The sequence below is a fragment of the Babylonia areolata genome, chromosome 23 (genome assembly GCF_041734735.1).
Source record: "Babylonia areolata isolate BAREFJ2019XMU chromosome 23, ASM4173473v1, whole genome shotgun sequence".
Classification (NCBI taxonomy): Eukaryota; Metazoa; Mollusca; class Gastropoda; order Neogastropoda; family Buccinidae; genus Babylonia; species Babylonia areolata.
The window spans coordinates 2,241,141-2,267,799 of NC_134898.1; the positions used below are offsets into that span (position 1 = coordinate 2,241,141).

The following is a 26,659-nucleotide window of genomic DNA, read 5'->3' on the forward strand; positions in this document are numbered from 1 at the left end:
CATGTACAGACAACAACAACACAACAAAACAAACATGTACAGACAACAACAACACAACAAAACAAACATGTACAGACAACAACAACAACAACAAAACAAACATGTACAGACAACAACAACAACAAAACAAACATGTACAGAAAACAACAACAAAACAAACATGTACAGACAACAACAACAAAACAGACATGTACAGACAACAACAACAACAAAACAAACATGTACAGACAACAACAACAACAAAACAAACATGTACAGACAACAACAACAACAACAAAACAAACATGTACAGACAACAACAACAACAAAACAAACATGTACAGACAACAACAACACAACAAAACAAACATGTACAGACAACAACAACAACAACAAAACAAACATGTACAGACAACAACAACACAACAAAACAAACATGTACAGACAACAACAACAACAACAAAACAAACATGTACAGACAACAACAACACAACAAAACAAACATGTACAGACAACAACAACAACAACAAAACAAACATGTACAGACAACAACAACAAAACACAAACATGTACAGACAACAACAACAACAACAACAAAACAAACATGTACAGACAACAACAACAACAAAACAGCAACATGTACAGAAAACACAGCTCCAACAATCCATCTCTGGTCCAGTCACCCACCCATCCATCACCCACCCTCCCACCACCCACACTCTCTGCACCCTTACATCACCCTCCCTCTCACCATCTACCCTGTCTGCACCCTCCCCCCCGCCCCCCATGCCCCATAACCCACCCTCTGTGCACCCTGCCGAAGTCCAGGGTGTAGACGTGCAGTGAGTTCAGGTGGGAGCCGTCTTCAGGAACAGGGGACTTCTGCAGCACGATGTCGGCCATCACACGCACCATGTCGCGCCGCAGGGCCGGGGAGGACGCGTCGAACTGACGCACCAGGAAGCACAGCATGCCTGGCAACACATCCTGCAACAACAACACACACACACTTCACGGTGACTGGCTGAAGGTATAGGGGAGGGAGTGGGGGTGGGGTGTACACGCCATGTCGATTCAATCATCGCCGTTACCAGTGTCTGGTGTGTGCTTTATGTATGTGTGGCTGTCAGGGTGGGGTGTACACGCCATGTCGATTCATTCATCGCCGTTACCAGTGTCTGGCGTGTGCTTTATGTGTGGCTGTCAGGGTGGGGTGTACACGCCATGTCGATTCATTCATCACCGTTACCAGTGTCTGGTGTGTGCTTTATACGTGGCTGTCAGGGTGGGGTGTACACGCCATGTCGATTCATTCATCGCCGTTACCAGTGTCTGGTGTGTGCTTTATGTGTGGCTGTCAGGGTGGGGTGTACACGCCATGTCGATTCATTCATCACCGTTACCAGTGTCTGGCGTGTGCTTTATGTGTGGCTGTCTGGGTGGGGTGTACACGCCATGTCGATTCATTCATCGCCGTTACCAGTGTCTGGTGTGTGCTTTATGTGTGGCTGTCAGGGTGGGGTGTACACGCCATGTCGATTCATTCATCACCGTTACCAGTGTCTGGCGTGTGCTTTATGTGTGGCTGTCAGGGTGGGGTGTACACGCCATGTCGATTCATTCATCACCGTTACCAGTGTCTGGCGTGTGCTTTATGTGTGGCTGTCTCGGTGGAATATGCTGCCTGTACTGCTGTTTGGAGCAGTTTCTGTTTTCATTTCAGTTTCAGTTTCAAGGAAGCATAAAACCACGCAGACTGACCTGCCATAAATGCTACTCCATTCCTACCTTTAAAAATGAAACTGGAAAAAGGAGGCAAATGCCTGACCTGTAATACACAGACCCGAAACACTGGTCAGGTCTAGAGAGCCCATCAAATTCAAAAACAAATATACTTGTGAATGTGTGTGAAAATAGTAAACAGAAATGAAACTACCAAATACAAGCAAACATATCTAAACAACATCACGCATGCACGACGGGTCGACCGCATGGACGCGCGCGCACACACACACACACACACACACACACGCACACAAAAGACTGACCTTTTCAAAGAGCGGAGAGTTGAGCAGGGACCAGGAGAACTCTTTCACCTGTTCCAGCGTGAAGTCTGCAGAAAACACCTGCACAGCCACCACACATCAGCGTAAACGCTGAACCACAATGACTCTTGGCGACAGAAGCAAGAAAGGTATTTCACCACCATCCATCCTTGTATACATATATATATACATATCCTTATGTACCTGTGTATGTGTGCGCATGATTGAAGCCTGACTGAACGCATCAGGAAAAGAATGACGAGCGTCAAAAGGCAGCAGTCTGTCGGCTCTACCCAGGTAGGCAGCCTGTTGTGCAAATGACTCCAGGTTTGTAAAGCGCTTAGGGTTTGGGCTCTGACCAAAGATAGGCACTATATAAGTATCAATATTAATAAAAACTGTAAATGTTGTGATTATTTTTTTACTTAATAATAAAAACAATATACACAAAAACTGCACCTGCTGTGAGGACACATTAACTTTCAGGTGCACATGCACTGTACCAGCTGTGAGGATGAACTAACATTCAGGTGCATGAGCACTGTACCAACTGTGAGGATGAACTAACATTCAGGTGCATGAGCACTGTACCCACTGTGAGGATGAACTAACATTCAGGTGCATGAGCACTGTACCCACTGTGAGGATGAACTAACATTCAGGTGCATGAGCACTATACCCACTGTGAGGATGAACTAACATTCATGTGCATGAGCACTGTACCCTGTGAGGATGAACTAACATTCATGTGCATGAGCAGTGTACCCACTGTGAGGATGAACTAACATTCATGTGCATGAGCAGTGTACCCACTGTGAGGATGAACTAACATTCAGGTGCATGAGCACTGTACCCACTGTGAGGATGAACTAACATTCATGTGCATGAGCACTGTACCCACTGTGAGGATGAACTAACATTCAGGTGCATGAGCACTGTACCAACTGTGAGGATGCACTAACTTTCAGGTGCCCGAGCACTGTACCAACTGTGAGGACACACTAACATTCAGGTGCCTGAGCACTGTACCAACTGTGAGGACACACTAACTTTCAGGTGCATGAGCACTGTACCAGCTGTGAGGATGCACTAACTTTCAGGTGCCCGAGCACTGTACCAACTGTGAGGACACACTAACATTCAGGTGCCCGAGCACTGTACCAACTGTGAGGACACACTAACATTCAGGTGCCCGAGCACTGTACCAACTGTGAGGACACACTAACATTCAGGTGCCCGAGCACTGTACCAACTGTGAGGACACACTAACATTCAGGTGCATGAGCAGTGTACCCGCTGTGAGGACACACTAAAATTCAGGTGCATGAGCAGTGTACCCACTGTGAGGATGAACTAACATTCAGGTGCATGAGCACTGTACCAGCTGTGAGGATGCACTTTCAGGTGCCCGAGCACTGTACCAACTGTGAGGACACACAAACATTCGGGTGCATGAGCACTGTACCCACTGTGAGGATGAACTAACATTCAGGTGCATGAGCACTGTACCCACTGTGAGGATGAACTAACATTCAGGTGCATGAGCAGTGTACCCACTGTGAGGATGAACTAACATTCAGGTGCAGGAGCACTGTACCCGTTGTGAGGACACACCACAGTGACGTACCTTGGACATCAGCCTGGCGGTGGTCTCCACAGACAGACGGTCAGCGCTGTGCAGCAGAAGACCAGAGATGACCGCCAACAGGTCCTTGGCCAGAGTCTGCCCAGCCTCCGCTGATTTCAATTCCCTCAGTATTGCCGTCACCACCTGCATGGGGAAAAAAACACAGCAATACTACACTGATTTCACCTCCCTCAGTATTGCCGTCACCACCTGTATCACTGTCACCACCTGCATGGGGAAAAAAACACAGCAATACTACACTGTATCACTGTCACCACCTGCATGGGGAAAAAAACACAGCAATACTACACTGATTTCACCTCCCTCAGTATTGCCGTCACCACCTGCATGGGAAAAAAAACACAGCAATACTACACTGATTTCACCTCCCTCAGTATTGCCGTCACCACCTGCATGGGAAAAAAAACACAGCAATACTACACTGATTTCACCTCCCTCAGTATTGCCGTCACCACCTGCATGGGGAAAAAAACACAGCAATACTACACTGTATCGCTGTCACCACCTGCACTGAGAAAAAACACAGCAATACTACACTGATTTCACCTCCCTCAGTATCACCGTCACCACCTGCATGGAAGAAAAAACACAGCAATACTACACTGTATCGCTGTCACCACCTGCACTGAGAAAAAACACAGCAATACTACACTGCTTTCACCTCCCTTAGCATAGCTGTCACCACCTGCACTGAGAAAAAACACAGCAATACTACACTGATTTCAAGTTCCTGGCCAGCGTATCCCCAACCTCGCTGATTTCACCTCCCTCTGTATCACCGTCACATGCTGGGTATGTCCTTGTTTCCATAACCCACTGAAAGCTGAGATGGATTACAGGATCTTTAACGGGCACATTTGATCTTCTGCTTGCATATAAACATGAAGAAGGTTCAGGCACAAGCAGGTCTGTGCACATGTTGACCTGGGAGATCGGAAAAACCTCCACCCTTTACCCACCAGGCGCTGTAGCTAAGATTCAAACCCGGGATCCTCAGATTGAAAGTCCAATGCTTTAACCACTCAGCTACTGCACCCATTGTGAAGTGAAGCGAATGATCATTCTAACTATCATCACCATCACTCTGTGACCAGTGCCCCGTGAGGGACCACGGGGTCAGCAAGCCAGGACCCCAGTCCCTCTCTCTCACCTTGGCCACGGCAGGTGGGTCCGACACGATGCCGCCCTTGTGATGCGTCAGCCACAGGTGGGCCAGCCTCAGCAGCCGACACAGGTGGGCCAGGTGTGCTGAGGTGTCCGCCGCCCCCTCACCTGTCTGGTCCCCGGCCAGGCAGGCCTGGTGCACCTCACCTGTCACCTCCTGTGCACAGCAAAGTCATGTCATAATTATCATAGTAATAGGTAAATCTCCCCCAGACCCCTGAACACATCCTCCAACACTGCCCAACCCATGAAGCTCTACGGCGTCAAACCTGGCCAGGGGGCACAGAGCTACAGGCGCAGCTTTGGGGAGACCGCCACGACCTGGAGAAGACCGTGGGTTACATCGTGGCAACAGGGGTGACCGTCTGACGCAGCCAAAACATTGAACGCAGAAGAAGAAGAAGAAGAAGAAGGTAAATCTCTGTGTGTGTGCGTGTGCGTGCGTGCGTGTGTGTGTCCTCACACACATTTTGTTGTTGCTGTCACTGCTCTTTCCTGTATGCTTTGTTCACTTTCTTTTTTTCTTTTTGCTCCATTTTCACTTCTTTTTACGCAGCATAAAACCCCTTGCTGCAATAAATCATTATTCCAGCATGGATAAATAATGACAGGTTTCAGGAAAAAAATAAGATTTTTTTTATAAAGATTAAATGGGGGAACCATATGACAATCAGAAAGATGTTCGACTTCTGATCAAGTGTTCCTACCAGGAGTACGGTCCACAGGTGAGCAGCCTTCTGCTGGTTGCTGTAGTCAGCACACGCCGTCATCAGGTGACGGACTGTCTCCTCCACCAAACCGAACGGCAGTTCTTGCCCCACCTCTTCTGATAAGGGTGGGCCCAGTTTCCACAGGACGCAGCGAAATACCTGTCAATCAGAAAAAAATTGTAGCTGTCAATCAGGGAAAAAGGCAGCTGTCAATCAGAAAAAACACCCACATTTGTCAATCAGAAAAAAACGTATCTGTCAATCACAAAAAACACAGCTGTCAATCACCCCAAAACACAGCTTTCAATCACCCCAAAATATAGCTGTCAATCACCCAAAACACAGCTGTCAATCACCCCAAAACATAGCTGTCAATCACCCAAAAACACAGCTGTCAATCACCCAAAACACAGCTGTCAATCACCCCAAAACATAGCTGTCAATCACCCAAAAACACAGCTGTCAATCACCCAAAAACACAGCTGTCAATCAGAAAAAACACAGCTTTCAAAAAGCACAGCTGTCAATCAGGAAAAAATACAGCTGAAAATGGCTACTGACTTTGGTCAAGAAAGGTTAAAATGGCGGAAGGAGACAGTGGACATGAATTCACTGCCGCTAAGGCCATTCAAGGCTGTGGGACCTTTAACCTTAATGTTTTAGCCCCGAGGTTCTCACCTGTTCGCTGATGGTGTGGAAGTGTTCCTTCACGCCTTTCATGGCCTCAAACAGCAGCTGGCCCACCCCCTCCGTTTTCTGCGGCAAGGAAAGACAAAACAATGAACACGTGATTAACTCTCTTCATTGCTGACTAAACACCTAAAACAGGAACATGAACCAATTACCCAAAGACACAAAAATAAACATGTGAATTTCTCTCTTTGTTGCTGACTAAACAGCAACATAAACCAATTACCCAAAGACAAAACAATGAACATGTGAATTTCTCTCTTTGTTGCTCACTAAACTGCAACATAAACCAATTACCAAAGACAAAACAATAAACATGTGAATTTCTCTCTTTGTTGCTCACTAAACAACAACATAAACCAGTTACCCAAAAACAAATTAATAAACATTTCTCTCTTCATTCTGACTAAACAGCAACATTTAAACCAGTCACCAAAGGACAATAAAGAAACAGATAAATTTCTCTCTTCACACACACCTACCTCACTCTCTCTCTCTCTCTCTCTCTCAACTCAGCACAAAAAAGCACATGGTAAATACATCAGACAAAGAAGAAAAAACACAATATAAAACAGTCATGACTGAAGGAAAACAAAAAAAAACGTAGTCACGATTCAAAAAGCAAAAGTGAACCCTCACCTGCGGGTTTTGCTCCAAATCAGCAAAAAGAAACTGGATCAGAGCATCCTGGTCTTTCACCTGCAACAACCGTTTGTCAAATCTTTCTCAAACCATTCTCAGCTTCTGTGTGCATAGACACAAAAAGGAGTTTTCTCAAACCATTCTCAGCTTCTGTGTGCATAGACACAAAAAGGAGGTTTCTCAACTATTCTCACCTTGTGTGTGCATAGACACAAACGAAGGGGGTTAACCTATTGACTGCTGCAGACCAGAATGCTGAAGGGGTGTCACCTCACTGAGATAAAACACATGTTACAAATTAACGAGGATGTCAGTCACCATTCTGCAGTTGGACCTCTTCCCCCCTGAGAAGTGCATCACATTTTTCAGTGAAATGAATAACAGCACTGGTCAGTTCACAAAGAAACAGTGAGTGCACATCACACTCCTGTCACACTGATCACGTTACACCAAGGTTCAACAGTAAAGAGGTTAAAGCACAGACACGTCTGTACACACAGCACAAATATCAACTGCTAACAGTTAGATATCACATATGCATGCACACATAAACACACACACTCACACACACACATGTATACACACACGCAAACCACACACACAATGTATAACATACACACAAACCACACTCACACATGTATAAAACCGCATGCACCCACACACACACACATTGTCACCACACACACACACTGTCACCAAACACACACACACACACACACACTGTTACCAAACACACACACACACACACACACACACACACACAGACACACACACACACACACACACACTGTTACCAAACACACACAGACACACACACAGACACACACACACACTGTTACCAAACACACACACACACACACACACACACACACACACACACACAAGAAGGAACACAAACATAAACATGACCATGGATACCAAACAAAGGTAGCAACACAGTTCTCTCTCACCTTTCTCATGAGAAAAGCGAAGCTCTCCGCAGCAAACCTCTGAATGTACTCCTTGTTATGAGTCAGCAGCGAAGAGAAGTATCTGCACAGCCAGTGTTCCATCACAGCGATAATACACATATCCAGTTTTTTTGGGTTTTTTTCACAGTGATAAAACAAACTTAGCGTTTTATGAGTGGTAATACAAACACACAGTGTTTTACCACAGAACAACATAAACGTACAGTATTTTCCACAATGATAATACAAACATCCAGTGTTCTATCACGGTGATAATAAAAAAAAACCCACCTTTTTTTTTATCACAGTGATTCAGAACTCCTACCCATGGACATTAGTGTAGATGTTTTTTGGAGAAGTAACCACAATCCTTACCCATAAACAGTGTAGATGTTTTTTGGTGAGGCATTCACAACCCTTAACCATAAATAGTGTAGGTGTTTTTGGTGAGGCATTCACAACCCTTAACCATAAATAGTGTAGGTGTTTTTGGTGAGGCATTCACAACCCTTACCCATAAACAGTGTAGATGTTTTTGATGTGGTATTCACAACGCTTACCCATAAACAGTGTAGATGTTTTCTGGTGAGGCATTCATAACCCTTAACCATAAACAGTGAAGGTGTTTTTGGTGAGGCATTCACAACTCTTACTCATAAATAGTGTAGATGTTTTTGATGTGGTATTCACAACGCTTACCCATAAATAGTGAAGGTGTTTTTGGTGAGGCATTCACAACGCTTAACCATAAATAGTGTAGGTGTTTTTGGTGAGGCATTCACAACCCTTAACCATAAATAGTGAAGGTGTTTTTGGTGTGGTATTCACAACGCTTACCCATAAACAGTGTAGGTGTTTTCTGGTGAGGTATTCAAAACCCTTACCCATAGACAGTGTAGATGTTTTTTGGTGAGATATTCACAACCCTTACCCATAAACAGTGTAGATGTTTTTGATGTGGTATTCACAACGCTTACCCATAAACAGTGTAGATGTTTTTGATGTGGTATTCACAACGCTTACCCATAAACAGTGTAGATGTTTTTTGGTGAAGTATTCACAACACTTACCCATAAACAGTGTAGATGTTTTTGGTGAAGTATTCACAACACTTACCCATAAACAGTGTAGATGTTTTTTGGTGAGGTATTCACAACACTTACCCATAAACAGTGTAGATGTTTTTTGGTGAGGTATTCACAACCCTTACCCATAAACAGTGTAGATGTTTTGGTGAGATATTCACAACCCTTACCCATCGACGGTGTAGATGTTTTTTGGTGAGGTATTCACAACCCTTACCCATAGACAGTGTAGATGTTTTTTGGTGAAGTATTCACAACACTTAACCACAGACGGTGTAGATGTTTTTTGGTGAGGTATTCACAACCCTTACCCATAAACAGTGTAGATGTTTTGGTGAGATATTCACAACCCTTACCCATAGACAGTGTAGATGTTTTTTGGTGAGGTATTCACAACCCTTACCCATAGACAGTGTAGATGTTTTTTGGTGAGATATTCACAACCCTTACCCATAAACAGTGTAGATGTTTTTTGGTGAAGTATTCACAACACTTACCCATAAACAGTGTAGATGTTTTTGGTGAGGTATTCAAAACCCTTACCCATCGACGGTGTAGATGTTTTTTGGTGAGGTATTCACAACCCTTACCCATAGACAGTGTAGATGTTTTTTGGTGAGGTATTCACAACCCTTACCCATAAACAGTGTAGATGTTTTGGTGGGGTATTCACAACCCTTACCCATAAACAGTGTAGATGTTTTCTGGTGAGGTATTCACAACGCTTACCCATAAACAGTGTAGATGTTTTTGGTGAGGTATTCACAACCCTTACCCATAGACAGTGTAGATGTTTTTGGTGAGATATTCACAACCCTTACCCATAGACAGTGTAGATGTTTTTTGGTGAGGTATTCACAACCCTTACCCATAAACAGTGTAGATGTTTTTTGGTGGGGTATTCACAACCCTTACCCATCGACAGTGTAGATGTTTGTGGTGAAGTAACCACAACCCTTAACCATACACAGTGTAGATGTTTTTTGGTGAAGTATTCACAACCCTTACCCATAGACAGTGTAGATGTTTTTTGGTGAGGTATTCACAACCCCTACCCATAAACAGTGTAGATGTTTTGGTGAGGTATTCACAACCCCTACCCATAGACAGTGTAGATGTTTTTTGATGAGGTATTCACAACCCTTACCCATAAACAGTGTAGATGTTTTTGGTGGGGTATTCACAACCCTTAACCATAGACAGTGTAGATGTTCTTGGTGAGGTAACTAGAAGTAGAACCCTTACCAACAGACACTAAGACAGTGTAGATGTTTCAGGTGATGTAAACCATTACCCATAGATAGTGTAGATGTTTTAGGTGATGTAAACCATTACCCATAGACAGTGTAGATGTTTTAGGTGATGTAAACCATTACCCATAGACAGTGTAGATGTTTTAGGTGATGTAAACCATTACCCATAGACAGTGTAGATGTTTTAGGTGATGTAAACCATTACCCATAGACAGTGTAGATGTTTTAGGTGAGGTAACCAGAACTCTTTCCCATAGACAGTGTAGATGTTTCAGGTGATGTAAACCATTACCCATAGACAGTGTAGATGTTTTAGGTGATGTAAACCATTGCCCATAGACAGTGTAGATGTTTTAGGTGATGTAAACCATTGCCCATAGACAGTGTAGATGTTTTAGGTGATGTAAACCATTACCCATAGACAGTGTAGATGTTTTAGGTGATGTAAACTATTAGCCATAGACAGTGTAGATGTTTTAGGTGATGTAAACCATTACCCATAGATAGTGTAGATGTTTTAGGTGATGTAACCAGAACTCTTTCCCATAGACAGTGTAGATGTTTTAGGCGAGGTAAACCATTACCCATAGACAGTGCAGATGTTTTAGGTGATGTAACCAGAACTCTTTCCCATAGACAGTGTAGATGTTTCAGGTGATGTAAACCACTGCCCATAGACAGTGTAGATGTTTTAGGTGAGGTAACCAGAACTCTTTCCCATAGACAGTGTAGATGTTTTAGGTGATGTAAACCATTACCCATAGACAGTGTAGATGTTTTAGGTGAGGTAACCAGAACTCTTTCCCATAGACAGTGTAGATGTTTTAGGTGATGTAAACCATTGCCCATAGACAGTGTAGATGTTTTAGGTGAGGTAACCAGAACTCTTTCCCATAGACAGTGTAGATGTTTTAGGTGATGTAAACCATTACCCATAGATAGTGTAGATGTTTTAGGTGAGGTAACCAGAACTCTTTCCCATAGACAGTGTAGATGTTTTAGGTGATGTAAACCATTACCCATAGACAGTGTAGATGTTTTAGGTGAGGTAACCAGAACTCTTTCCCATAGACAGTGTAGATGTTTTAGGTGATGTAAACCATTACCCATAGACAGTGTAGATGTTCTTGGTGAGGTAACCAGAACTCTTTCCCATAGACAGTGTAGATGTTTTAGGTGATGTAAACCATTACCCATAGACAGTGTAGATGTTAGATGTTTTAGGTGAGGTAACCAGAACTCTTTCCCATAGACAGTGTAGATGTTTTAGGTGATGTAAACCATTACCCATAGACAGTGTAGATGTTTTAGGTGAGGTAACCAGAACTCTTTCCCATAGACAGTGTAGATGTTTTAGGTGATGTAAACCATTGCCCATAGACAGTGTAGATGTTTTAGGTGAGGTAACCAGAACTCTTTCCCATAGACAGTGTAGATGATTCCCTTACCCATAGACAGTGTAGATGTTCTTGGTGAGGTATCTCCACAAGAACTTGTACAGGAAGGCCATGGTGGTGAAGATCTTCTCAATGGAGTCTGGGTCCTTGGAGCAGGCCCCTAGAACGTGGACCAGAATTTCAAACACGTCCTTGAAATGCTGGTAGAAGTCAGGGCCAAGGTCACGTCCCATCTGCACCACCAAGCTGAAACGGACAGTGACCAAAGATGATCACAGAAATGATTTAAAATCAGCAGTTTTAAATTATAAGTGCTCTGTAATGACCAACGTAACGACTTTTGCGATTTTGGTGTCAAAGTAAATATTGGTATTTCTTCTTCAAAAACCATTTATTTTTTGTTTGTGTGTTATGTTTGTAGTGATTTCAAGAGATAAAAATGTACTGTGTGAAATATGATTGTACACAGACACACACAAACACACACACACACACAAACACTCACTCTAGCAGAGGTTCCAGAGCCAGTGTGTTGGGAACCATCAGATGTTTCTTCAGGATCACAATGATGGATTCCTGTAAAAAGAAAATAAATTTAAAAAAAAAAAATAATAATATATATATATAATATACACTCATACCTCATCACTGCTGTACATCGAAGATAGCTGAAAAATACAGATTACAAGCAGAAGACTGAAGAGTAAAAGATAACATGCACCATAAGTTTACACACACACACCAAAGTCAAAGCAAGCCTGATAAAAATATTCTTAAAAATCCATGACCATCTCACAATTAGTATTCTCTCTCTCTCTCTCTCTCTCACACACACACACTCACACACACACACACACACACATTTAAGTGTATAAGTATGCATGCTATATTGGACACACACACACACACTACAAAATCAACACAATCATTCTTTGTTTTAATCCATGTTAGTGTTCAAGAAAACCAACTCACAGCGTGATGCACAAGCTGAACATAGGTGTTGCATGGGCACTGCTGCATATCCTCCTTAAAATCATCTGAAAAAAATCAAAGTACTCATTTAGTTATAAATCGTTACAGCTGCCCCTAATAACACAGTTATATAATAGTTTGCAGGGCTGTCCAAAAAGGACAAACAATGTGCCAAATCAATAACTCAGTCATTTCAAACTGAGAGTCACTCAACAATATAATGTACACATATCACTCAACAAAGGGTAGAGTCTGAAATTGAAAACCATGAACCTTTAGACCAGCACATAAGCCATTCACAGTGGATAATTCACTGCTTAGAACTGAACACTGCTTAGAATTGTACAACTTCATCATGCACAGTATATATACTTCTATACCACTGGTGACATGCTAAAGGTTATAAAGAATTATTTATATGTGCATACAGTCTTCATTTTCACATAAACAGAGAGAAGAAGAGAGGCACATACAAAAACACAAGAGAGAGAGAGAGAGGGAGAGTAAATGAATCTACACACACACACACACACACACACACACACACACACACACAGGATGCACAGCTTTCGGCAACCACTGACTGATTGGAGCAACATACCAAAGTTCTGGGTGCAGTTCAAGTCCACCCACTTGGAAAGAGCACTTCCAAAGTATGTGGATTCCTCCTGCAATGTAGATTGACAGTTGGACAACTTGAAAAACACTGTATGGTAAAAACATTATGTCTTAATCACATGTTGATTAAAGGACATTTAATAATAATAATAATAATGGATACTTATATAGCACACTATCCAGAAATCTGCTCTAGGTGCTTTACAAAAAACGCTTTTGTTAACATAAAAGTTTAAAACATTACATCTATGTTACATACACACACCAAAATGTGACCACACACACACACACACACTGCACATTTTAACATACATGTGTATCTAACAGCTACCCTAACACATACGCACACATAGGCAGGCACAAACTTACATAAATACACGCACACACAATACACATTCATATACACGCATGTAGTTATGTACACACACATATGTATACACACATAGTCAAGCACAGCTAACGCAAAGGAAGTGGACCTGCCACAATTGAACTTATTGCTGAGGGAAAAGGTGAGTTTTGAGATGAGATTTAAAAGATGCAAGGGAATCAGAATGACGGAGGTTATCAGGGAGCCTGTTCCACGTCTTTGGCGATTGAAAAGAAAACGATCTGTGTCCATAGGTCTTTCAAACACTTTGATGTTTTTTCCACTGTCTACATTTTTGATATCTCACTATGATAAAAGAAACAACAACACACAAACACGCTTTTCCAGCCCAGAATAATGTTCACTCAATTTTCCAAGACTCTTCAAGGCTTCCACGACTCTGTGATAAGCAGCAATGATTAGTGACAATCCATGCACAGTATTTGTTGTTGTTGTTATTTTTAAGACAACCGGGATTATTAAAACTTCAATTAACCATACAGAACTATCACTTAGGACAGTTTATATAAATTAAATTGTCATTTTCATGATGCAAAATGAACTTGGGCAGTTCAGCTGAAAAGATCACTTATTACATACATCTACTTTTAAAGATGAGATGTATGCACAAAAAAACACAAAAGAAGAATGCCTGAAAAAAAGGAAAAGAAAAAAGGTTAATCACAACTTACCCCATCATCTTCCTCTATTTTCTTGCGGATTTGATGAACCACATCAATGTGCATCAGTTTCATCCGCTCTGTGAAGTTTTGAAACTGAAACACACAGAAAAGCAATTGTGAACAGTATTATATCATAATTTATAATATGCAAGTGCATGTTTGTTGTGATCACAACAAGAGGGAAAGGCTGAATCTGCTCCTATCCATTTGAGGTTCCTATGGTGGTGTGAGTGCCAGACTATCTCAGTATCTGCCGATAATTATCACTCCAGGACCAATCCTGTGCCCTGTGTACGTAGTCCTCCTAGGCTATCAGCCTTGAAAACATTTTGTGTGTTATAATTCAAAAACCTTTATTGAATAAAAAAAAGAAAAGAAAAGAAACTTGTATTGGTAATTTTAATAATTACCTGGTATTGATAACTTTTGTATACAGTAATGGGCTTTTTTTTTCTTTTCTTTTTTTTTTACAAACGAGAAATGAGTATTGGGGCTTTGCTTTTAATTTAAAACAAATTATCTCTGACCTGGTATCATTCACTGGCATCACTAAAACGTTGCCAAAATATGGAGAAAAACTAAGAGTTTTCTTTTCAGGCATGATATAATTCATTCATGAATAAAACTTTTAAAAGTTCCAACAAAGGAGTTCCAATATTCAGTGAAATCTGTAGTTTTACAGTGCCAAAGAATTTAACTTTTTTGAAAGATTTATAATAGTACTCAATAATCAATTTGTTTGAAATTGAAGACAGCACATTGTGTTAATAATGAACATGTCTTGATTGGATGTGTGAACAGGAGACAAAATTCCCAAGGAAATTATTGATGAATTGTACCAGATTAAAGTTGAAGAAACAAGATAATTCAAACTAGAAGTTTCTTACATTGCTTGAGAGACTGACTGGCTAACTGAGTAGCTCAGCTGTGACAAAAAAACAAAAACAACTCACAAAATGGACTCAAAAAGACTTACTAACTGAGTTAAATTAATGAAACATTATTCAATTAATTGTATCCCAAAGGTAAAAAAATGAGCAATGAAAAGATTATGGAACCATAAACTTTAAGAATAAACAAATAAATAAAAGCAATGAGATTGGTCTGAAGTATCAGCATCACTATCAGTATCAGTAGCTCAAGGAGGAGTCACTGCATTCAGACAAATCCAGAAATGCTACACCACATCTGCCAAGCAGATGCCTGACCAGCAGTGTAACCCAATGCACCTAGGGCTTAGTCAGGCCTTGAGGGAAAAAAAGATAATTAAACAAATAAAGAAGTATATGAATATTTAAATTTAAAAAATAATGATTAAAAAAAAAGAATAAATAAATAGAAATAAAAAAAACTAAAAAAGACAATAATGATAATAAATAAACAAATAAATGTTAAATACGCACACACAGTGACAGACACACACACACGCACGTGCGCGCATGCATAACAGATATGCAACAAATCGTGAAATATACATAAACGTACATGAGCCCCCCCCCCCCCCACTCCCCCCCCCCCCACACACACACACACTCGGGTCAGAATTAAACATTCATGGAATAAATTCAAACTAAAACAAGACTAGTGTTGTTGTTTTTAATAAGTGCAATAGGAACAGGAAAGCAAGTAAATAGTATCATTTAGTATGTTCAAGAGTGGGCAAAGGGTATGTACAGCATCTCTCCAACTAACACTTTAAGTAGTGAATGAATCAGCAAGTTGTTGTGCGTATTAAAGTCGCACTTTAGCAAGCATCCTAAATTCGGCTCCAGGAATTTAGGATGCTACAGTGCGACATCGACAAAAGAAAAACCACGCAACCTGCTGAGTTCGTCACTCGTAACGAAAACGTGATTGTAAACAGGTGTTGTTTTTCAAATGCGCGAGTACAAAATCCAATCTCTGACTTACCCGATATGTGTTGGTCTCTTTGTGAGACCTCCCCATTTTGAAACTTTGCTGTGACAATCTTTCAAACCAAATACTTGTACTCCATCCACCGTCGCAAGATGGTCCTGAGTTCCGAGATTGAAAAAGCACGTGTGGTAAAAAGCCAAACGGAAACGGAAGTCAAAAATACAACGTCTACATACCACAAACTATAAAATTTACGCTCAATAACGGGAAATTGTCATGATTTCCTGTAACCGATAACACATGAAGTGACAGTTATGGTTGTCTGATAAAGTAGATAATAATGTGATCACTAATATAACTACTTTTTGGTGTGGGTTTGGAATATGCCTTGGATTTTTTTCTAAAGGGAGGTCACCAATGTAAACAATCAGGCATAGCTTGTTGCTTGGCACAATCGGCATTGCCTATTTGCAGCAAGATTTTGTACGACGCAAGTACGAACTTTATCGTTCTTCAGTTGATAATGATTTTTACCAAAGGGACTTAACAAAAATCGAGGTTGTTTTTTTTTTTCTCTCTCTCTCTCTCTATTTTTTTTTTTTTTAGTAAGACTAAAGAGTTGTATGGGCCTAGTAATATAGTAATACATAAATATCCTTTTCTAATCTTATAATGGCCAGTGTATGGGGGGCGGAGCCGGGGGGGGGGGGGGGGGGGAGGAGCTGTCTTAGGGTGGGGGGATGCCTCAGTGTGTGTGTTTGTGTGTGTATGTGTGTGTGTGTGTTGTTGAGCAAATGTGTATGTGTTTTGTGCCCCTGAGAGAGTTTTCCAATTGAAGCCGCTTCTTTTTTCTTTTCCTTTTTTTAAATCTTTTCTTTCATTCCTTCTGCCATATCTTTCAGTCTTAAAGTCGGTCTGGATCTGGATCTGGATCAACACGTCGCTTACATCCATTTACTGGGGGTGCGCAACGTGTTGGTGTTACTGGCTTCTGGCTTTTGCCAGAGCCGATTTGAAGCTATCCACTGACTTTTTGTGGACGATGGTATCGTCTAGATGGTTCCACTCAATTATTGTCTTTGGGAAGTATGAGTATTGGTACTGGTCGGTGTTTGTTTCAGGGACACAGTAGCATCTGTCGTTGTTTCGAACATAGTTCTCCACAAGGTTTTGCGACAGATATGTGCTCTTGTCTCTCGTGGAGCGGATGCGTCGTCCTGGTTTCTGCGGTGTGATAAAGTCACTTGGAGTGAACGCTGGTACCAGACTCTCAACCACCCTGTAGAAGAAACCTAGCCGTAGTTGGAGTCGTCTTTCCTGGAGGTGATAAAGAAAAGAAAGGAGTGGGGTGAGGGGAAGGCATTTGTTTATGTGCATAAATGTGTGTGTGTGTGTGTGTGTGTGTGTGTGCTTTTGTGTGTGTTCTTGTTTGCATTTGAAAGCAACAAAGATGATAACTATTCAGTTGTAAAAACCAGAAGATATACAGTATATGTTGTAAATGCAGTATTGGTTCAAATTTGTTGATGGACTGTTGCAGGTTTGGTCATGTATAGGCGCTTCAAGAGTGGAAATAGAGCTGAGACAAAGGTAACTTCTTTTTTTTTCTGTTTGTGGGCTATGTCATTCACTTGTATTTATAAATCTAAATGTGGGCCAAAAGATGGCACTAGCCAGCAGGACAAAGGGGAGGTTGCCTACTTCCGGGAGGTTATCGGCCGTAGTACTTTCGTTTTCTCCGCATAGGCGGATAGTAGTTTGCACATGACAGGAATGTCAGACCCCTGCCAGAGTCTGCACTAGGTGGGTCACGGTAAGTATGTTATTTAAACGTAATTTTAGATAGAAAATTTCCTTTTTATGCCATCATTTAGGCAGCCATACTCCATTTTTTATGGATGAAAAAGAGGGGAGGGGGGGGAATCTGGGGATGAATGCTGGGTATGTTCAGGTTTTCTCAAAATAGTTTCTTTTTTACATTTTAGTTCAGATACTTGTTGATTGGAAAAATGATTTGAAATGGTCTAAGCAAATGTTAAGTAAAAGATAATAATTTACTGTATCATGATAGGTCTTTTTGTGTGTGCGTCATGTGCTTCTCATCAGTTTAGAGTGGGTATATTTGTCTGTGCGTATACATTTGTGTGTGTGTGTGCGCGCACGTGCACATGTGCATGTGTGTGTGTGTACTTTCATGTGTGCATGTGTGTGTGTACTTTCATGTGTGTGTGTGTGTGTGTGTGTGTGTGTGCATGCATGTGTGTGAGTACTTTCATGTGTGTGTGAACATATCCACACGCACATGTTTATTTACTCACAGGAATATCAGCTAAATAAAAATGGCCATTGTGTCTCCTGCACAGGACTCTCAGCAATCCGACACACAAGCCGAGGAAGACCCGCAGTGTGAGACAGACCCAGAGATAGTCCAGCAGGTGGCCAGAGTGTGGAAGGCAGTAGCCGACATTTGCAGGCAGAGTGTGGACAATGGCCAGCCAGTCCACAAAGCTGAAAACGCCACGGCAAAACTCGGAGGATGGCAAACGGTCCGGATCTTCGTGTCTTCCACCTTCACTGATTTCTTCAGCGAGCGTGAAGTGCTTGTGAAGAAAGTGAGTGTGTGTGAGTCTTGTGAAGAAAATGTGTGTGTGTATGTGAGTCGTGTGAAGAAAGTGTGTGTGTGTGTGTTGTGAAGAAAGGGTGTGCAAGTCATGAAAAAATTGTGTGTGAGTCTTGTGAAGAAAGTGAGTTTGTCTTATGTAGAAAGTGTGTGTGTGTGTGTGTGTGTGTGTTTCTTATGAAGAAAGTGCATGTGTGATACTTGTGAGGACAGTGAGTAGTGTGTATGTCATATGAAGAAAGTGAATACATGTGTCTTGTGAGTCATGTGAAGAAAGAGAGTGTGTTAAGTCTTGTGAACAGAGTGTGTGTCATGTGAAGAAAATGAGCGTGTTATTCGTGTGAAGATAAAGAGTGTGTGAAGTGCTCGTGAAGAAACTGAGTGTGCAAGTGCTGTCGTGGTAAAAGGAATATACCCCTAAAGCTGGCAAATCTTGTGCAAAAAGCGTTGTAAGTGTGTCTCTGCCAATCCCCATAGGTATTTCAAAAAGTACAGGTGTTCTGTGAGTCACCCCAGCAATGTGTGTTGAAGCTATACAATCATCAGCTGTATGACTGTGAGAGAAAGAACAAAGAAAGATAGAAAGACAAACAGAGAAGTGACATTCAGGTAGACTGCCTTTCTTACAGAAAGAAAGAGAGCAAGAAAAACAGTATGAAGAAAGAATGATTTTCTCATTGTCATGGGTCTCCAGTTTTGTTTTTATTGTTGGAATGGGGAAAAAAACTAAAACGGAAGCAGTGATTTCAAAAGTGATGGGACTTTGATAGAGGTGAACAGTGGGTGACAAAAGGAGATGAGTTTCCTCCCATGCCATACCAACAGAAGAACGATAATTATCTGTGCCCACCTGTGCAGGTGTAAAAGAGAGCACCTGTCCCATTCACTGCTGGTGTTTCCTCCTTCCCTGCCATATCAACAGAAAAAAAAAACACCTATGCCCACCTGTGCAGGTGTAAAAGAAAGCACCTGTCCCATTCAATACAGATGTTTCCTCCGTCCCTGCCATATCAATACAAAAAACCCACTTATACCCACCTGTGCAGGTGTAAAAGAGAGCACCTGTCCCATTCAATACAGATGTTTCCTCCTTCCCTGCCATATCAACACAAAAAACCCACTTATACCCACCTGTGCAGGTGTAAAAGAGAGTAACACCTGGCCCGTTCCCAACAGGTGTTTCCAGAGCTGCAGGAGTGGTGCCGGGAGAGGAAGGTGAGGCTGGTGGAGTGTGACTTGCGCTGGGGCGTGCCAAAGGACGCCACCTCCACCCAGGCTCTCCTCACCTGTCTGGAGGAGATTGACCGTTGCTACGATGCCAACCAGCAGCCCTTCTTTCTCAACATGCTGGGGGAAAGGTGATGTTATCTTTCTCCTCACCTCATGCGGTGATCTTCCTTTCTTCAGGAGGTGATCTTCACTTTTGACTCATGTTTTTTTTGTGTGCATATGTGATTCTTCTTCTTCTTTCCTTTTTCCTGTTGAGCACTTTTGCGCTGCAGCTTTGACGGGCACAATAGCCGAGTGGTTAAACCGTTGGACTTTCAATCTGAGGGTCCCGGGTTCGAATCACAGTGACGGCGCCTGGTGGGTAAAGGGTGGAGATTTTTCCAATCTCCCAGGTCAACATATGTGCAGACCTGCTAGTGCCTGAACCCCCTTCGTGTGTATACGCAAGCAGAAGATCAAATACGCACGTTAAAGATCCTGTAATCTATGTCAGCGTTCGGTGGGTTATGGAAACAAGAACATACCCAGCATGCACCCCCGAAAGCGGAGTATGGCTGCCTACATGGTGGGTTAAAAAGGATCATACACGTAAAAGCCCACTCGCGCATATACGAGTGAACGTGGGAGTTGCAGCCCACGAACACAGAAGAAGAAGAAGAAGGGCTGCAGCTTTCAGTTTCCGCTCATATTTACGAGTGGGTTCGTACATGCATGACCATTTTTACCCACAATTGAGGCAGCACTCAAGGCCTGACTGACTAAGTGCGTTGGGTTACGCTGCTGATCAGGCATCTGCTTACCAGATGTCGTGTAGCGAATATGGATTTGTCGGAACGTAGTGACGCTTCCTTTAGTAACTGAACAGAACTGAACTGAGACAGCTATACTCCATTTTGGGGGGTATGCATGCTGGTTATGTTTGTGTTTCAAAAACCTACTGAACGCCAACATGGATCATAGCATTTTTAACATGCATCTTCAGCATGTATGTATTTGATGTTCTGATTGTGTGTACACACGAAGGGGGTTCAGGCAGTAGCAGGTCTGCACGTATGTTTACCTGGGAGGTTAGAAAAACTCTTAAAACTGTCAAACGCTGATACCGAGGTCAAACCCAGAACCGCCAGATTGAAAATACAATGCTCTAACCATTCAGCTGTTGTGACCGTCTGTATTCTCATACATGCCTATGCATTTTGTGTGAATATGTGGTGTTGTGTGTGTGTCTGTGTGTAGTGAAGAGAGGGAGAAAGATTGGTTTTTTTTGCTTTTTTCTATGTTGATTTTCACATGTGCATGCAGATGCATGCATATAGTGACATACATGTCCTTCACATACATAGTTCATTGCAGCCTGATGGCCATGTGGTCATTATTTGTATTTCTCTTTTTTGTCACAACAGATTTCTCTGCAGCACTTTGCTACACTGAGAGCGCCACCCTTTTTTCTTTTCTGTTTTTTTTGTGTATTCTTTCCTGTGTGCAGTTTTATTTGTTTTTCCTAATGAAGTGGATTTTTCTGTTGAAGTTTGCCAGGGACATCTCTTTTGTTGCGTGGTTCTTTTACATGTGCTAAGTGCATGCAACACACAAGACCTCGGTTTATCGTCTCATCCGAATGACTAGCGTCCAGACCACCACTCAAGGTCCAGTGGAGGGGGAGAAAATATTGGCAACTGAGCCATGATTCGAACCAGCGTGCTCAGACTCTCTCGCTTCCTAGGCGGACGCTTTACCTAAAGGCCATCACTCCACAGGTAGGGGTGATGGCCAGATTATGGCCTGTCACAGGTAGGGGTGATGGCCATGTGGTCACTATGGCCTGTCACAGGTAGGGTGATGGCCATGTGGTCATTATGGCCTGTCACAGGTAGGGGTGATGGCCATGTAGTCATTATGGCTTGCACTGTCACAGGTAGGGTGATGGCCATGTGGTCATTATGGCCTGCACTGTCACAGGTAGGGTGATGGCCATGTGGCCATTATGGCCTGCACTGTCACAGGTAGGGGTGATGGCCATGTGGTCATTATGGCCTGTCACAGGTAGGGGTGATGGCCATGTGGTCATTATGGCCTGCACTGTCACAGGTAGGAGTGATGGCCATGTGGTCATTATGGCCTGCACTGTCACAGGTAGGGGTGATGACCATGTGGTCATTATGGCCTGCACTGTCACAGGTAGGGGTGATGGCCATGTGGTCATTATGGCCTGCACTGTCACAGGTAGGGTGATGGCCATGTGGTCATTATGGCCTGCACTGTCACAGGTAGGGGTGATGGCCATGTGGTCATTATGGCCTGCACTGTCACAGGTACGGGTGGATCCCAGGAAAGGAAGAGGTACCTGAAGAGGTACGGGACAGATACGACTGGGTGGAGAACTCCTCTATGACCTTCATGGAGCTGCTGTATGGAGCTCTCAGGTACATACACCCCTCCTCTCACCTCTCTCTCTCTCTCTCTTGCTCTTTTTCTCCCTCCCCCCCCCCCCCCCTTTCTCTCACTCAGAAAAGGCGTCACTTCAAAGTGGGTGTTAAGAGTGGCAGTCGTCATGTTAAAAATGAAATCCGTCATGTTGTTTATGTGAGAAAGGTTGAAAACTGATTTGAAATTAAACCTTTTTACTGCTGTTGACAAGTCTGCTTGTCAGTGAAGGGATCTCACCTCGCCGAGATTTAGACTGACCTTACAGATAGGATATCAGTCAGCACTATGTGTTTGGACATCTCCCTCTTGAGATTGCATCACTTTAGTTCAGGAAAATCAAGTACACCATTGATAGGTTTACAGAAAAAAAGATAACTGTCTTTCTTTCAAACGAATGGCACACTGATCTGATTTCACCAAAGTTCAGCAGACAAGGGGTTAACTCACTCAATACGGCCAGTCCTCTCTTCTCCTCTACACAGACCCTTCAGATGTCCAGTGGGTGTCAGAATGACCCAATCTTTAGCTTCCGTCGTCAGAACTGTGGTATTCTTTGTCAACATTCACCTCTTCAGTATAAGAGCGTTCCGCTTGCAATATTTTGATGATGGTAATTGGGATGAAACGCTGTTAACGTCGTCTCTTTCGCCGTTCGTATGGAGAGAGTTAATCAGGTACAGTGAACACCTAACCAAAGTGATGTTGGTTATTTGTAGGATATTTCTTTGCTGTACCTGAGCAGGCTGATGACAAGTGTGTGGACAGGTAAGCAGAAGAGGGAGAAAGTCAACCTGTAGATTTGTTCATGAGTGGATGGAAATGTGCACCAGAGGTGTTGTGTGGTGAATATTTTGAAAGTGAGGGTGGTTTAGTGTGCAGGTGTGTGTACTTTTCCATGCGAGCGTAGGTGTGTGTGTGTGTGTGTATGTGTGTGTTGAAGTTTGTATATGTTGTGACCATGTCTACATGCATGCTGAACAGATTCACCAGGTTGTCATACACATGAAACCTGACTCATGCATGCGTGCGTACAAGCGAAAGTGGCAGTTGCAGCTGACAAAAACAGAAGAAGAAGAAGGCGATTACTGGTGTGTGCTTTCAGAATATCCAATCCCAACGCTGCGTTCTTCCTGCGTGACCCGTGCTTTATCCCCCAGCTGCCTGAGCCTCACACGGGTCGTTTCCAGGGGGAGTCTGCCCTGGCCAGGGAGCACATGAAGGTACACGTGTTGATTGTCACCGCCATAGAAACGTGTGCTGTCATGCTCACACATGATGGTACACTTGTTGATTGTCACCGTCATAGAAACACGTGCTTTCATGCTCACACATGAAGGTACACGTGTTGATTGTCACCGTCATAGAAACGTGTGCTTTCATGCTCACACATGGTGGTACACGTGTTGATTTTCACCGTCATAGAAACACATGCTTTCATGCTCACACATGGTGGTACACGTGTTGATTGTCACCATCATAGAGACACGTGCTTTCATGCTCACACATGGTGGTACATGTGTTGATTGTCACCGTCATAGAAACACGTGCTTTCATGCTCACACATGAAGGTACACGTGTTGATTGTCACCGTCATAGAAACGTGTGCTTTCATGCTCACACCTGATGGTACACGTGTTGATTGTCACCGTCATAGAAACATGTGCTTTCATGCTCACACATGGTGGTACACGTGTTGATTGTCACTGTCATAGAAACATGTGCTGTCATGCTCACACCTGATGGTACACATGTTGATTGTCACCGTCATAGAAAGATGTGCTTTCATGCTCACACATGATGGTACACGTGTTGATTGTCACCGTCATAGAAACATGTGCTTTCATGCTCACACATGGTGGTACACATGTTGATTGTTACCATCATAGAAACATGTGCTTTCATGCTCACACATGTCATAGAAACATGTGCTTTCATGCTCACACATGTCATAGAAAGATGTGCTTTCATGCTCACACATGATGGTACACGTGTTGATTGTCACCATCATAGAAACATGTGCTTTCATGCTCACACATGGTGGTACACGTGTTGATTGTCACCATCATAGAAACATGTGCTGTCATGCTCACACATGAAGGTACACGTGTTGATTGTCACCGTCATAGAAACATGTGCTGTCATGCTCACACATGATGGTACACGTGTTGATTGTCACCGTCATAGAAACATGTGCTGTCTTGCTCACACATGTAGGTACACGTGTTGATTGTCACCGTCATAGAAACATGTGCTGTCATTCTCACACATGATGGTACACGTGTTGATTGTCACCGCCATAGAAACGTGTGCTGTCATGCTCACACATGATGGTACACGTGTTGATTGTCACCATCATAGAAACATGTGCTGTCATGCTCACACATGATGGTACACGTGTTGATTGTCACCGTCATAGAAACATGTGCTTTCATGCTCACACCTGATGGTACACGTGTTGATTGTCACTGTCATAGAAACATGACCTTTCATGCTGACACATGAAGGTACACGTGTTAATTGTCACCGTCATAGAAACATGTCCTTTCATGCTCACACATGGTACACGTGTTGATTGTCACCATCATAGAAACATGTGCTGTCATGCTCACACCTGGTAGTACACGTGTTGATTGTCACCGTCATAGAAACACGTGCTTTCATGCTCACACCTGATGGTACACGTGTTGATTGTCACCATCATGGTACACGTGTTGATTGTCACCATCATAGAAACATGTGCTTTCATGCTCACACCTGATGGTACACGTGTTGATTGTCACTGTCATAGAAACATGACCTTTCATGCTCACACATGAAGGTACACGTGTTGATTGTCACTGTCATAGAAACATGTCCTTTCATGCTCACACATGGTACACGTGTTGATTGTCACCGTCATAGAAACATGTGCTGTCATGCTCACACATGTTGGTACACGTGTTGATTGTCACCGTCATAGAAACATGTGCTTTCATGCTCACACCTGATGGTACACATGTTGATTGTTACCGTCATAGAAACACGACCTTTCATGCTCACACATGATGGTACACGTGTTGATTGTCACCGTCATAGAAACATGTGCTGTCATGCTCACACATGATGGTACACGTGTTGATTGTCACCATCATAGAAACATGTGCTCTCATGCTCACACATAATTGTACACATGTTGATTGTTACCATTATAGAAACATGTGCTCTCATGCTCACACATAATGGTACACATGTTGATTGTTACCATCATAGAAACATGTGCTTTCATGCTGACACATAAACACATCTGCAGATATATACATTTCTACATGCTTGTGAGTGCACCTACCTGCACCTACACACACACACATACATGCATGCACACACACACTGGCACACACATACACAAATGCAGTGGCTTATCATTTTCTCTTTGCGTTAAATAGCCTAAAATTACATACAACAATGATAACAGTTACAAGAATGATATGTCTTACCCTTTTAAGTCACAGCATGGATGATTACAACAACAACAACAACAACAACAGAACATAATTAACATAAACTATAATGAATTAACTGTGTCAAAATCACTCACTTTTCAAATGCAACATGTAACTAATGCACGCTTGATTGATAAAGTGACCCAGTTCCCCCACTCGTTTCTCAAAATGCATGCACACATCCAAATCATGTGTAAACTTAAACTTACACTTGTTAATGCTTTGAATAAGTACAGTGAAGCTGGACTTGGCTTCAAAGTTATAACCTTGCCATCTTCATATAAATATTAGAATTTAAAGCATACGTTTTCTTCATATATTTGAAGACCTCTGTCGACAAACAAAAAAAGAAAAAAGAAAAAGAAAAAAAATGCAACAAGGACGAAGTAAGAAGAATGCCGTGTTGTCTTTTTGTCTGACCGAGGTAAGTGTACTTCGAATTGTTTTCCAGGTGTTGAAGGACTACCTGAAGAAGCACTACCCCCAGCAGGTGTTTCCCTACACGGCCCAGTTCGGAGGCCTCACCCACACCACGGGCAGAGAACTGGTAATCATGCACTGTACCCTGAGTCCCATTTCCCCTCTGTATTTTCTCTGGCCTTCTGTCTATTTCAGGTGTTTATCAGTCTTATCTTTCACACTTGACTGTATTATCTCTGGCCTTCTGTCTATTTCAGACTTTTACCAGTCTTATCTTTCACCCTTGACTATTTTCTCTGTCCTTCTGTCTATTTCAGGCTTTTATCAGTCTAATCTTTCTGTCTATTTCAGACTTTTATCAGTCTTATCTTTCACCCTTGACTGTATTTTCTCTGGCCTTCTGTCTATTTCAGGCTTTTATCA

At 42.5% G+C, this 26,659-nt stretch overlaps 2 protein-coding genes across 3 annotated transcripts in view; one reads left to right on the top strand and one right to left on the bottom strand.

Annotated features, from left to right (window-relative positions):
• Positions 1-16,238, bottom strand: part of LOC143298188 (small subunit processome component 20 homolog) — a 94,374-nt gene extending 78,136 nt beyond the window's left edge. The window contains exons 1-14 of the mRNA XM_076610942.1: positions 16,115-16,238; positions 14,213-14,296; positions 13,137-13,203; positions 12,536-12,600; positions 12,069-12,139; positions 11,615-11,809; positions 7,829-7,910; positions 6,876-6,935; positions 6,225-6,302; positions 5,544-5,705; positions 4,823-4,993; positions 3,652-3,795; positions 2,028-2,105; positions 782-966 (exon numbers count right to left, since the gene is read on the bottom strand). Coding sequence (XP_076467057.1) covers positions 782-966; positions 2,028-2,105; positions 3,652-3,795; positions 4,823-4,993; positions 5,544-5,705; positions 6,225-6,302; positions 6,876-6,935; positions 7,829-7,910; positions 11,615-11,809; positions 12,069-12,139; positions 12,536-12,600; positions 13,137-13,203; positions 14,213-14,296; positions 16,115-16,150 — 1,478 coding nt within the window. The 5' untranslated portion in view covers positions 16,151-16,238. The remainder of the gene's footprint in view (positions 1-781; positions 967-2,027; positions 2,106-3,651; positions 3,796-4,822; positions 4,994-5,543; positions 5,706-6,224; positions 6,303-6,875; positions 6,936-7,828; positions 7,911-11,614; positions 11,810-12,068; positions 12,140-12,535; positions 12,601-13,136; positions 13,204-14,212; positions 14,297-16,114) is intronic.
• Positions 16,239-16,332: 94 nt separating this feature from the next.
• Positions 16,333-26,659, top strand: part of LOC143298124 (telomerase protein component 1-like) — a 36,315-nt gene continuing 25,988 nt past the window's right edge. Inside the window, exons 1-7 of one of the 2 annotated variants that reach the window (XM_076610834.1) lie at positions 16,333-16,618; positions 17,601-17,650; positions 18,424-18,672; positions 19,857-20,038; positions 22,223-22,333; positions 23,440-23,557; positions 26,268-26,363. In XM_076610834.1, the coding sequence (XP_076466949.1) occupies positions 17,609-17,650; positions 18,424-18,672; positions 19,857-20,038; positions 22,223-22,333; positions 23,440-23,557; positions 26,268-26,363 (798 nt within the window). In that variant the 5' untranslated portion in view covers positions 16,333-16,618; positions 17,601-17,608. The remainder of the gene's footprint in view (positions 16,619-17,600; positions 17,651-18,423; positions 18,673-19,856; positions 20,039-22,222; positions 22,334-23,439; positions 23,558-26,267; positions 26,364-26,659) is intronic. The other variant, XM_076610833.1, reaches the window with a different exon arrangement.